Source organism: Tachysurus vachellii, chromosome 5, assembly GCF_030014155.1.
Source record: "Tachysurus vachellii isolate PV-2020 chromosome 5, HZAU_Pvac_v1, whole genome shotgun sequence".
NCBI classification, from domain to species: Eukaryota; Metazoa; Chordata; class Actinopteri; order Siluriformes; family Bagridae; genus Tachysurus; species Tachysurus vachellii.
Genome location: NC_083464.1, coordinates 3,666,588 through 3,680,000, shown reverse-complemented (window position 1 = coordinate 3,680,000; position 13,413 = coordinate 3,666,588). Strand labels below are relative to the sequence as shown.

Below are 13,413 nucleotides of genomic sequence, written 5' to 3'. Positions count from 1 at the left end.
TGTAGACGTCTGAGTGAGTGTAATGGTGTAGGCTTGTTTCTGTGCCCTCGTTTATCTGATGCCCGTCTGCTCGGTACGTCGCCAAGCAGTCGGGTGTTTATACAGAAATAACGTCTGGGCTTCTAAACAGGTTTTAGTGACTGAACATCTGATCCAAATTAAATCAGGTGAGGTATGTTTGAAATGAATGATTTGTTTGTCTGTCAGAATGAAATGGATGGATGGGATGGACAGATGGAGATAGATAAATGGATTAGATAGGATGGATAAATGGATGGCTAGAGAGTAGGGCTGGGTAAAGTGACTGTTGGTTAAAGCCTGCTGAAACGCAAGCACATTTCATTAACTGTGTGTGTGTGTGTGTGTGTGTGTGTGTGTAGATGACCTGAAGCAGGATTTGGATGTGTACTTACACAGTAACCTGCCAGACAAAGTGAAGTTGGTGCGCAATAAGAGGAGAGAAGGACTGATCAGGGGAAGGATGATCGGAGCCTCTCATGCTACAGGTGTGTGTGTATGTGTGTGTGTGTGTGTGTGTGTATAAGGATGTACTGTTACACAACATTTTATAACCTGTGCACATGTCTCTCATTTTCTTGTCTAAATCAATTGTTGTTTGGCTATGTTTCTTTCTCTCTCTCTCCCCCTCTCCGTCTCTCTTGCTTTTCCTCCCCCTCTCGCTCTCTCCCCCCCTCGCTCGCTCTCTCCCTCTCTCTCTCTCTCTCTCTCTCTCTCTCTCTCTCTCTCTCTCTCTCTCTCTCTCTCTCTCCCTCTCTCTCTCTCTCTCTCTCTCTCTCAGGTGAGGTCTTGGTGTTCCTGGACAGTCACTGTGAGGTGAACGAGGCGTGGCTGCAGCCGTTGCTGAGCCCGATTAAAGAAAACCGGCGCACAGTGGTGTGTCCCGTCATTGACATCATCAGCGCAGACACGCTGCTCTACAGCCCCTCTCCCATCGTCAGGGGGGGCTTTAACTGGGGGCTGCACTTTAAATGGGATCCTGTTCCTGTATCAGAGCTCAACAACCCCAGCGGCGCCATCAGGTACCAGCACCAACCACCTGGCTGTTTGAGAGAGAAAATCTCCACCACTGGTCTGAGTTAGCTGCCTGGCTAGTTCAGTTCATCTGCCGATCGTGCCCGAGATCAAGCGTTATGTAATTCTGCTTAGGACGTAATACAGCAAATCTGCTCCAGCTCCATATCTCTGAAGTGATATTTGAAGCTTTCAACACAGGCTGTAGGAGGTGTTTATCTATATACTGTATTTTACTGTATGTATGTACAGTGCCTTGCAAAAGTATTCACCCCCTTTGTCTTTATACTATTTTGTTGCATTACATCCTTTTAATCGGCTTTCATTTAGTGGATCTATGCAAAATACTCCAAGTTAATGAAGTGAAAGGGGAAAAAAATGAAAATTGGTGTCTGCATTTGTCTCCTAAATAAGTTCTGGTGCTAAAGCTTACCTTAAGAAGACATAATTAGTTAAATTAAGCCACCTGTCTGCAGTCTAAATGTCACATCATCTCAGCTTACATACTTACCTGCTCGGAAAAGTCTGGAACACCACTGAGCAAAAGGCAGCATTAAGCAAGCAGCGTGATGAAGACCAAGGAGCTCTCCAAACAGTCCAGGGCCAAAATTCGGTTTGGTTACAAAAAAAATCCAAAACTTTCAATATCCTACGAAGCACCATTAAATCCACCATAGCACAGAGGAAGTAATATGGCACCACGGTAAACTTGCCAGGAGAGGCTTGCCCACCAAAACTCACAGACCGACCAAGGAGGGCATTCATTTGAGAAGTATCCAAAAGACCAACTATAACCCTGAAGGAGCTGGAGAGCTTCACAGCAAAGACTGGAGGGTCTGTCCATAGGACCACTATTAGCCGTACACTCCACAGAGCTGGGCTTTATAGTAGAGTGGCCAAGAGTAAGCCTGTGCTTAAAGAAAAAATCAAGATAGAACGTCTTTAGTTTCCCAAAACACGTGGGAGACTCCCTAAACATCTGGAAGACGTTACTGTGGTCAGACGAGGCGAAAATCTAGCTTTTTGGGAGTAAAAGAAAATGCTACGTCTGGCACAAACCCAACACCTCATCACCCCCAGAACACCATCCCAACAGTGAAGCATGGTGTTAGCAGTGTCATGGTGTAGGGGTGGTTTTCATCAGCAGCGTCTGGGAAACTGGTCAGAACTAAAGGATTGATGGATGGTGCTAAATACAGGGCAATCTTTCAATAAAACCTATTTCAGTCTGCCCAAGAGATGAGACTGTGATGGAGAATCAGCTCCCGGCAGGACAGTAAACCCTAAACACACAAGTGTTGGGGTGGCACATCTGTACATCTTTAATCAAATGTAAATCATCTGAAAACGAATCCATTTAAATTACAGGTTGTAATGCAACAAAATAGGGAAAAGGGACAGGGAGTGAATATATGTGTATATATATGCACTGTATATATGCATAAACGAGTACATTCTCGATTTTAATCTCTCTACCTCGCTCCGAGCACATGTCTGTTAGAGGCCGGGAGTAGACGTCTCCAGAGCGGAGCGGTGTTTATTCACTCTGTGTGTTGACCTCCGACTCCGTCTTCTGCAGGTCACCTACAATGGCCGGGGGTCTGTTCGCAATGGACCGAGAATACTTCAACGAGCTCGGACAGTACGACAGCGGCATGGACATCTGGGGAGGAGAAAACCTGGAGATCTCATTCAGAGTAAAGATCTAAAAAAACACGCACACAGGCACACGCACACACACACATACACACACACAGGCACACGCACACTTACACAGGCACACGCACACATACACGCGCACATACACGCATACGCACACATACACGCACACTTACACACAGGCACACGCGCACATACACGCGCACATACACGCACACATACACGCACACATACACGCACACACACATGCACACGCGCACATACACGCACACGCACACATACACGCACACTTACACACAGGCACACGCACACATACACGCACACATACACGCACACATACACACACACATACACGCACACATACACACACATACACGCACACACACATACACACACACAGGCACACGCGCACATACACGCACACGCACACATACACGCACACTTACACACAGGCACACGCACACATGCACGCACACGCGCACATACACGCGCACATACACGCGCACATACACGCGCACATACACGCGCACATACACGCGCACATACACGCGCACATACACGCGCACATACACGCGCACATACACGCGCACATACACGCACACATACACGCACACATACATACACACATACACTAGCAGACACAGTGTTCGGCTGCCAGACAGTCATCAGAAGCTGAAATTCTCTAGTTTGTTTGCGTTTTGGCTCGTTTGATTAAACAGTCGCCCACTCAGTCAGTCCAAATTGGCTCTTTAGTTGAAATATAACACACAGGGTGAGATTTTGCTCGTGACGGCTGTTTGGAGAGCCGCAGTGCAAATTTCCAGGATTATTAATAGAAATGATTTAACCTGGAGAGTTTAAGGGGATTTTGTTGTCTCATTGTTTGTTTTTAACAGGAAATATTCATTAGTATGTGTGTGGTGTGCGTGTATGTGGTGTGTGTGTGTGTGCACGCTATTGGATTCTGGCTTCTGATTGGTCAGTTGATGTTTTCAGTAAAATGTTTATTTAACATTTACCAAAGGAGTCTCTAGTGTCAACACTATGTACCAGTCATGGGTAAAGCTATCTGACGTCTTTTAGGACAGAGGAGTCGGTGCTTCTTTGGGGTTTTTCTTTAACACGATAAGCTGTGTTTTAATTTTATTTTTTTAACTCTAAGAGAAAAAACAACTGGAGCTGGATGATCTACAACGTTAAATGTAGCTATAAACTTAAAGTACAATGTTAACAGTTTTATTCTTCACTTATAGTGCGTCAGAATATCTGTAACCATGGTAACCGGTGATGTCGTACTGTATTGTGATCGTGTGTGTGTTAGATCTGGATGTGTGGAGGTCAGCTCCTGATCATGCCCTGCTCCAGAGTGGGCCACATTTTCCGTAAGCGGCGACCGTACGGCTCACCGGGAGGACAGGACACGATGGCACGGAATTCCCTGCGCCTGGCCCACGTCTGGATGGACGAGTACAAGGTGAGAGAGAGACTGAGGTTAATGAGGTTAATGTCCGTTATAAGACAGCACACTGGACTTGGTGTGTTACACAACCTATTTAAGTTATTAGCCAAATAGGATCTTTTTTTTTAATTGTGTTACAAATCCCAAGATGGACAATAAAATACAAAATGTCTCCACACTGACTCCTCTGATTAAACTCATAAGAGAGCCATGTGGCTGGTTTCTCACACCTACGTTAGATGTTTAAATCAGGTCTCATTTAAACTCCTGCCTGGGCTGTATGTCCACACTGTGTAGCGTTGCTTACGGCTTTACTGCCATTAGAAACTGATTCATTTCACCAGAATGATTCCTTCATTCTGCACATTTCAGTGAGTCAGTTATGATTCAAATGATTCATTTTCACCCAGAGTGAATGTGGATGAATGTGAATGAAGCCTCCACAAAAGATCTGTGTGTGTGTGTGAGTGTGTGTGTAGTGTGTTGTGTGTGTGTGTGTGTGTGTGTGTGTGTGTGTGTGTGTGTAAGCTTGCAGGTTGTCTGTGCACATATGACCTGCATTCACAGTTGTGCCATTATTAACACTAACATTAAAGTAAGATCTGTCTCTCTGTATTTGTCTACCTATTAGTCTCTCTCTCTCTCTCTCTCTCTCTCTCTCTCGCTCTCTCGCTCTCTCGCTCTCTCTCTCTCTCTCTCGCTCTCTCTCTCTCGCTCTCTCTCTCTTGCTCTCTCTCTCTCTCTCTCTCTCTCTCTCTCTCCCTTCCTCTCTCTCGCTCTGTCTCCGTCTCTCTCTCTCTTTCTGTGTCCATTTCTCTCTCTCTCTCTCTCTCTCTCTCTCTCCCTCTCTCCCTTCCTCTCTCTCGCTCTGTCTCCATCTCTCTCTCTCTCTCTCTGTGTCCGTTTCTCTCTCTCTCGTCTCTCTCTCTTTCTGTGTCCGTTTCTCTCTCTCTCTCTCTCTCTCTCTCTCTCTTGCTCTGTCAACGTCTCTCTCTTTCTGTGTCCATTTCTCTCTCTCTCTCTCTCTCTCTCTCTCTCTCTCTCTCTCTCTCTCTCTCTCCCTTCCTCTCTCTCGCTCTGTCTCCGTCTCTCTCTCTCTCTCTCTCTCTGTGTCCGTTTCTCTCTCTCTCTCTCCCTTCCTCTCTCTCGCTCTGTCTCCGTCTCTCTCTCTCTCTCTCTCTCTCTGTGTCCGTTTCTCTCTCTCTCTCTCTCTCTCTCTCTCTCTCTCTCTCTCTCTCTCTCTTTCTCTCTGTGTCCGTTTCTCTCTCTCTCGTCTCTCTCTCTCTTTCTGTGTCCATTTCTCTCTCTCTCTCTCTCTCTCTCTCTCTCTCTCTCTCTCTCTGTCAACGTCTCTCTCTTTCTGTGTCCATTTCTCTCTCTCTCTCTCTCTCTCTCTCTCTCTCTCTCTCTCTCTCTCTCCCTTCCTCTCTCTCGCTCTGTCTCCGTCTCTCTCTCTCTCTCTCTCTCTGTGTCCGTTTCTCTCTCTCTCTCTCCCTTCCTCTCTCTCGCTCTGTCTCCGTCTCTCTCTCTCTCTCTCTCTGTGTCCGTTTCTCTCTCTCTCTCTCTCTCTCTCTCTCTCTCTCTCTCTCTCTCTCTCTCTCTCTCTCTCTCTCTCTCTCTCTGTGTCCCTCTCTTTCTCTCTCTCTCTCTCTGTGTCCGTTTCTCTCTCTCTCTCTCTCTCTCTCTCTCTCTCTCTCTCTCTCTCTCTCTCTCGCTCTCTCTCTCTCTCTCTCTAACTGTCTCTGCCCATCCTAATCTTTCCATCCATCTATTAAGCAGTCTGTGATTCTCTCTATGATGTATAATTGTAGTTCATGTTTTGTCATTCAGTAAGTTTAATTATGATTAAATCATTTATCTTTTTTTTAATTATAATTTTTTTCTTCATTTTACCTGCATTTGTTAAGATCCCGTTAGCACACAATCACTTATAGCACCAGTCAAGCACTGTTAGTTAGTTAGTTAGTTAGTTAACTGATTGCTTTGAGAAGGACGGTTTCCAAGTAAAGCTTATCAGGACTCGAGGATCGTGATACTTATTTCTGCTGAATTAAAAAAGAAAAACACACAGTCACACAGGGGTTTGTGTGTGTGTGTGTGTGTGTGTGTGTGTGTGTGTGTGTGTGTGTGTGTGTGTGTGTGTGTGTGTGTGTGTGTGTGTGTGTGTGTGTGTGTGTGTGTGTGTGTGTGTGTCTCAACAGGAGCAGTACTTTGCTCTGCGCCCTGAGCTCAGAAACCGTGACTTCGGGGACATCAGTGACCGTGTGGCCCTGCGCAAGCGCCTGCAGTGTCACACCTTTAAATGGTATCTTGATCAGGTTTACCCAGAAATGCAGCTGTCTTCACCTCAGAATAAAGCACAGCCTCCTGTCTTCTTTAACCGTGGTGTCAAGAGGCCCAAAGTGCTGCAACGGGGCCGGGTAAGAGACTTGGCACTGCTCTCTACCACACACACATACGAGAAATAAAAAGGCTCTACAGTACAAAGAACTGAGCTTTGTCTCCTCTCTCGTCTCTAAACTGTGTTGTGTTTGTGAACCTGCTCTCTCCTCCTTAGCTCTTCAGAGCCACACCCCCAAAACCCCATGATTGACAGGCGGGTCACTTTTCCTAAATGATTGGGCTTATATTTTACTTTTAATATTTTTATATATAAATAGATAATGTTAATAATCCATAAGATTAACGATTCAGGGACCTTTCTATGGTGATATGCACAGCCTTCCTTCTACACTGAAATTAAATTAAATTACTTTCTTAGGTCTCAGAGATGTTTCTGAGGAGAATAATGAAATTTATTCAGGTAAAAGAAAATAAGGCCAAACTTCTAACTGCATACAAAAAAAATGTCTCTGAGGAAAACAGAATTTCATCCGATTCAGAATTTTCAAACAGACGTCAAATCCAGACGCTAACGTAAACGTGGCATGTTGCTGTGGCTGTTACCTGGAGATTTGTGCTCTCTCAGTGGGAGGGGCTTACTCTATCTCCTGTCAATCACAGCAATGCTAGCCAATCACTAGCGTCTGACGTTGCCCTGAGACGCAGGAGTTCATGTGTCTCAGACGAGGCACCTGTTCACCTTCACCTCTAATGCTCCATTTCACAGAGAAGAGAAAAATCATTTTTTAAAAAAGTGCTAGTGTTTAAATGTTCTACAAAACATTGTTCTAAAATAGTTAGTTTTGTTAGTTTCTTGTCCATATTTATTGATGCGCATCTTGGATTTTTTTTTTTTTCCTGAATACAGTAAACATTATATCTGCTGTGTTTTTGTCCTCCAGTAGAAGCCTTTCATTTAAAGTGCAGTTAGCAGGCAGCTCCAGCAGGGGGCAGTGTGGTCTAGCGTGTCTGTGCTGTATCGATGCTGATTCATGGCTACTGACCTGTATTTTTCCACTGAGTAAATCAGCAGGAGGGAGAGTTGTCAGATTTGGTCTTAATTAAGACATAAAGGCCATTAATCCACCGCAATACTTCACTGCTACTTGTAAAGGCTTGTCAGGATAATGAGCACTCGCCACAAACACTATTGAAAACGTGTTTCAGGCCATTTCAAGGATTTTCAGGCCTCACAAATGAATAAGCTGAAACAGAGCTTTCAGTTTGTGGGAGTTCTCGCTACAATAAAGTCCTGTGTGTGTGTGTGTGTGTGTGTGTGTGTGTGTGTGTGTGTGTGTGTGTGTGTGTGTGTGTGTGTGTGTGTGTGTGTGTGTGTGTGTGTGTGTGTCTTGCTCTCTCTTGCTCTTTCCCTTGCTCGCTCCCTCTCTTTCTCTCCTTCTCTCTAACTCTCTCTCTCTCGCTATCTCTCTCACACACACACACACACACACAAACAGAGCTCCAGAGAGAGTTTAATTCACTTTTAGTTCACTGGAGACGTGAGGCCGTTCAGGAACAGTTTAACCGAATCAGCGATCAGCTCCATGGAGTCGATTTCTGTCTGAAATTCGACTCTTTGATATTCGCCCGAGTCTAAGAGAGAAAACGATGGAGCTACGGCTCATGTCCTTTTGCCCACGTTTATAGATACGTTTGTGTAAAGCGGTCCAGAATATTCCTTTAAAAGGAGATTTCTGGTGTTAAACATGAGTCCAGCCCACTGGAAGATGTACGGATGGCTGGATGTCAGTAGAAATCTCTCAGATGCTCTTGCTGTGTCCGGTGTGTACAGTGTGATCTCTGTCAAGGTTAATGATGGATATTCTGGTAACCTCAGACTGCGAGACAAAACGAGTCCATGTGTAAATGCCCACTGTCACATATAGACATGACTGTGGATGATTTATTATCTCACTCTCTGGTGTCACCCAGGTGAGAGGATGTGCTTCCCTTTTCAGTCTGGTTCCTCTCCAGGTTTCTTGCTCATGTCGTCTCACACTCGTAAACTCTTCTCCGATACTCCTGCACATCCTGAGTTTCATGAGTTCCTGCTCTCTGTACAAATCACCAGCTGAGTAAATATTTCTCTCTGCTGATTTTTAATTCCTGTTTTTGTGTCCTTTAGCTGCGAAACCTGCTGGCTGAGAAGTGTTTGGTGGCTCAGGGGCGTCCCAGTCAGAAAGGCGGCACTGTCGTGGTGAGACCCTGCGATCCTCAGGACCCTGAACAGGTACACGTTCAATTAATAAAATCAGTAAAAATGGACACGAACATACACACACACACACACACACACACACACACACACACACACACACACACACACACACACGGGAGAAGAAGCTGGCTTCACAGTTTTCTTCATCACTGCTATTCTTCATTTCCCTAAAATGTAAATATATATTAATATATATATATATATATATATATATATATATATATATATATATATATATATATATATATATATATATATATATTCTAGAGAAAACAATTCTATTTTCTCGTGTGGCTTCCACACTGCAGCTCTGTCCTCACCTGTAACACTATTTTTAATTTAAAATTTTCTTCGTTATTCCTCTGCTTTATAAATTGCGTTTCGGAGCCTCTGCTGCTTAGACCATCTGGTTTCAGACTCCATTTTCTGGGGGGTTTAAAAAGCAGAGTGAGTCACGCAGCAGCTGCGCCGAGACGACACACAAGCCACAGCACACACTCTGTTTCTCTCTCTCTGTCTTTTCGTCATGACCTTCCTCTCTGTAAACCATATATGTGCTACACAATTTAAGTATTTTTTGTATTTATTTTTTTATTATAAGTTTTTCATTTATTTTTTACTGACTTGGTTTAGTGCATTATGACTATGAAGTAGTCTTGTTCTTATTCAGTGATTATTGTGCATGTCTGTCTGTCTGTGTGCGTGCATGTCTGTGCGTGCGTGTCTGTCTGTCTGTCTGTCTGTCTGTGTGCGTGTCTGTCTGTGTTGCGCGCGTGTGTCTGTCTCTGTGTGTGTGCGTCCATGTGTGTGCGTGCGTCCGTGTGCGTGCGTGCGTCTGTGTGCGTGCGTGTCTGTCTGTCTGTCTGTCTGTCTGTCTGTGAGTGTCTTTCTGTCTGTCTGTCTGTCTGTGTGCGTGTCTGTCTGTGTTGCGCGCGTGTGTCTGTCTCTGTGTGTGTGCGTCCGTGTGCGTGCGTGCGTGCGTCTGTGTGCGTGCGTGCGTCTGTGTGCGTGCGTGCGTGCGTCTGTGTGCGTGCGTGCGTGCGTCTGTGTGCGTGCGTGCGTGTCTGTCTGTCTGTCTGTGCGTGTCTTTCTGTCTGTCTTTCTGTCTGTCTGTCTGTCGGTGCGTGCGTGGCTGTCTGTGCGTGCGTGTCTGTCTGTCTGTCTGTGCATGCGTGTCTGTCTGTTTGTGCGTGTGTGTCTGTGTGCGTGCGTGCGTGCGTCTGTGTGCATGCTTGTCTGTCTCTGCTTGCGTGTCTGTCTGTCTGTGTGTCTCTATGCATGCATGTCTGTCTGCGTGCTTCTGTCTGTGCATGCGTGTGTGCATGTCTGTCTGTGTGTGTGCGCGTGTCTGTGTGTCTGTACATACAGGAGTGGACGTATGATGAGGAGCATGAGCTGATCCTGGCCGGCTTGCTGTGTCTGGACATGTCAGAGATTCGCTCGTCCGATCCTCCTCGCCTCATGAAGTGTCACGGCTCGGGCGGCTCTCAGCAGTGGAGTCTCGGGGTGAGGCTTCCTCGCTTCCTGTCCGTTTCTGTCATTGTAGACGTTCTGTTCTTGCTTTTCAGAACAGTACACATACATCTCCTCAGTGTAAAATTTACTCTAAATTATTTACATATTAACATGCAGAATAATCAGATCAGTTAAAATATGTGTTCAGTGTTCTAAAGGAAGGAGTCTCCAGTGTGAGCTTGTCATATTACAGAGAAAGTCCTGTCCTGAAGCTTAATGTCGACGCTCTGTGTTGCTGCTCAGAATAAACCTAGAAAGCAAATTTAATAATTAAAACATCCTGAATTTCTCAGACTAGTGTAGACTTGGTGGGGGTATGTGACTGAAATAAGCCCCGCCCCCTGTATTATGACATCACACTTCAGCTCTCGTGTCTGGGGCGAGTCCCAAGTAAACAAAATTAGAGCTTAAGTAGCTAAAGTAACTTTTTTAAGTAGATTAAAACAACTGCCTTGTTTTCTGGATGTTGCTTCACATGTTTGAGGTTTACACAGAGAAAGAGAGAGAGAGAGAGAGAGAGAGAGAGAGAGAGATATGAACAGATGTGTAAATAAAATAAACCTTAAACGTCTCCTCTCTTCCCTCTTACCTTTGCAGAAGAACAGTCGTCTGTACCAGGTGTCAGTCGGTCAGTGCCTGGCCGTCCTCGACCCACTCAGCCATAAGGGTTATGTTGCCATGGCGATCTGCGACGGCACAGAGGGTCAGCGGTGGCAGCTAGAGGGATGAACTAAAAGCTGATAAGGGGCAGAAAAACTGACCAATGAGCACGCAGCACATATTCCATCATCAATATGGCTGAAAGAGCAGATTTCAGATAATCACAACAATGAGCTCGTACAGTCAAGTGTTCACTCTTTTGAGACGTGTCTCTCTCTCTCTCTCCCTTTCTCCCCCCCTCTCTCTCTCCCTCTCCCCCTCTCTCTCCCTCTCCCCCTCTCTCTCCCTCTCCCCTCTCTCTTTCTCTCCCTCTCCCCCTCTCTCTTTCTCTCCCTCCCTCTCTCGCTCTCTCACCCTCTCCCCCCCTCTCTCTCTCACCCTCTCTCTCCCTCCCCCTCTCCTCCCTTTCTCTCCCCCCCCTCCCCCTCTCTCTCTTTCTCACCCTCTCCCTCCCCCCTCTCTCTTTCTCTCCCTCCCTCTCCCCCCTCTCTCTCTCACCCTCTCCCCCTCTCTCTCTCTCTCTCTCTCTCTCTCCGTATTCTACAACTTCATTGGAAGTCCTTTTTTTATTTATAATTTTAAGCAGCTTGATGAAATCTTAACCTGTTTGCACAGTGATTTTTGCAGAGACAATTCAGAAATGTAAACCTAGACGTTATCGTGGATCGACTCACCGTACTGATCTGTACGATTTTTGTTTAGATTTGTGTACTTTGATATTAATTTCAATTCTACCGAGGGGGCTTTTTGCTTCATCGTTTATTTTCTTTGAAGCATAGGAAAAGGAGTAACAGTGGTGTTAAACATCTGAGTTCTGTTTCATTTGATTTTTTTTATTTTTATTGCAGTACAGAATTATTCTTTAGGTCTTTAGAGTGCTGTTAGAAATTGATAAAGGTCAAAAAGAAATGCAGGTCAGGCTAGGCTTGTGCGATGGTGCATTTTTTACTGGTTTGTTTTTTCCTCTGAAGGTTTGGGGGGGGGGGAAACCTTATGCCTTGCAGAATGGTGTTGTATAATAAAATAATAAAAGCATTTGTGCAGTCAGGAATTGCAGCAAACTAAAAAATATTTGAAGTTTTGAGCAGTAAAATTACTCGTTTAATGACTGACATTTCCTCTATTCATCTGCTCATCAAATTATATGAGCAAAAAAAAACAATTTAATCCATTTTTCTAGTAAACTCCTGTAAAATCAGATTAGATTTTAATTTGATTTTATTTCTTGTTAATAATCTCTAAACAGTATCTATTTTACCATAACAGAATTTGGGTGAGATGATGGAGGATACAGCGTCATGAATCAATACAAATATGATTCATTTCAGATAGGAATCGTTACAAATATGATTCATTTCAGATACAAATCATAAATATGATTCTTTTCAGATAGGAATCATTACAAATATGATTCCGATACAAATCATAAATATGATTAATTTCAGATAGGAATCATTACAAATATGATTCATTTCAGATACAAATCATAAATATCATTCATTTCAGATAGGAATCATTACACATATGATTCATAGGAATCATTTCAGATAGGAATCATTTCAGATCTGATTCATCTACTGGTTTATCTTAAGAAAACATCTTTTGGGTATATTTCTATAAGTGAATGGTTAAAAGTCAGCAGGTCTGGTAATAATAGTGTTAATATAAGAAGCATAAATGTCAGAGGATGTCATAGGGATGATTGTCATTACATCGCACAAGCCTAGGGTTAAACCACAGACACAACCAGTCATGTAGAGATGACAGCAGCTGAAGTCTGAAGTATGTCAGGACTGAGGGGGGAAAAGTTGATGTAAAAGTCTGATTTCTTTTCGTTGCTGGTCACAGAACCAAGCAGATTCATTAAAAATATTACATGAGGCTATAAAGTCTAAAATACACACAGTGGGGTTATAAACAGTCCTGAGCACACTTCTACTATGTAGGTATGGTCAGTCTTATATATTTTTTGTTTTTATTATGCTGTGAAAGTAAACGGTTTGATTTGAATTATGAAGTGCTGTTTTCATATCCTCTGTTCTGTTGGTACCAATTAAATAAAATCAAAATGTGATCCTTTATATCTGGAATTTAATATATTTCTGTAAATTCTGCCTTTGTTAAAAGTACTGTGTAAAAAATTTTATTGAATTAAAATGAGCATTTTGATTAACAAATGTAACACTAAAAAGAAGTAGAAATGTTTTTTGTTTTTTTTAATGAAAGACAAAATTTTATATTGATATGATAGTCATGTTTTTTGCAGCTCAATTTCACCACAAGTTATTAATAATAAGTGAAACAAATCCAACAGGTGGTCGTGTCACCTTTAGCCTCCAGGGGGCAGCAGTGTGATAACCCTCTGTTCACTGGCTCACTCGTTGGATTATCAGATGATGTTTTATTCAATTCACTGAGTTATATTGTACAATTTTACTGTTGTTTTTAAGAACATAAATCTCAGGTCATAAGAGAACCGTGAGCGCTC

The 13,413-nt window shown here is 43.8% G+C and overlaps 1 protein-coding gene across 2 annotated transcripts in view; it reads left to right on the top strand.

Annotated features, from left to right (window-relative positions):
* galnt11 (UDP-N-acetyl-alpha-D-galactosamine:polypeptide N-acetylgalactosaminyltransferase 11 (GalNAc-T11)) overlaps nucleotides 1–13,006 on the top strand; it is a 19,880-nt gene extending 6,874 nt beyond the window's left edge. For both annotated transcript variants that reach the window (XM_060869536.1, XM_060869537.1), the window contains 8 exons: nucleotides 381–506; nucleotides 800–1,040; nucleotides 2,612–2,729; nucleotides 4,013–4,165; nucleotides 6,352–6,570; nucleotides 8,658–8,762; nucleotides 10,119–10,256; nucleotides 10,863–13,006. In XM_060869536.1, coding sequence (XP_060725519.1) covers nucleotides 381–506; nucleotides 800–1,040; nucleotides 2,612–2,729; nucleotides 4,013–4,165; nucleotides 6,352–6,570; nucleotides 8,658–8,762; nucleotides 10,119–10,256; nucleotides 10,863–10,994 — 1,232 coding nt within the window. In that variant the 3' untranslated portion in view covers nucleotides 10,995–13,006. The remainder of the gene's footprint in view (nucleotides 1–380; nucleotides 507–799; nucleotides 1,041–2,611; nucleotides 2,730–4,012; nucleotides 4,166–6,351; nucleotides 6,571–8,657; nucleotides 8,763–10,118; nucleotides 10,257–10,862) is intronic.
* The last annotated feature ends 407 nt before the right edge of the window (nucleotides 13,007–13,413 follow it).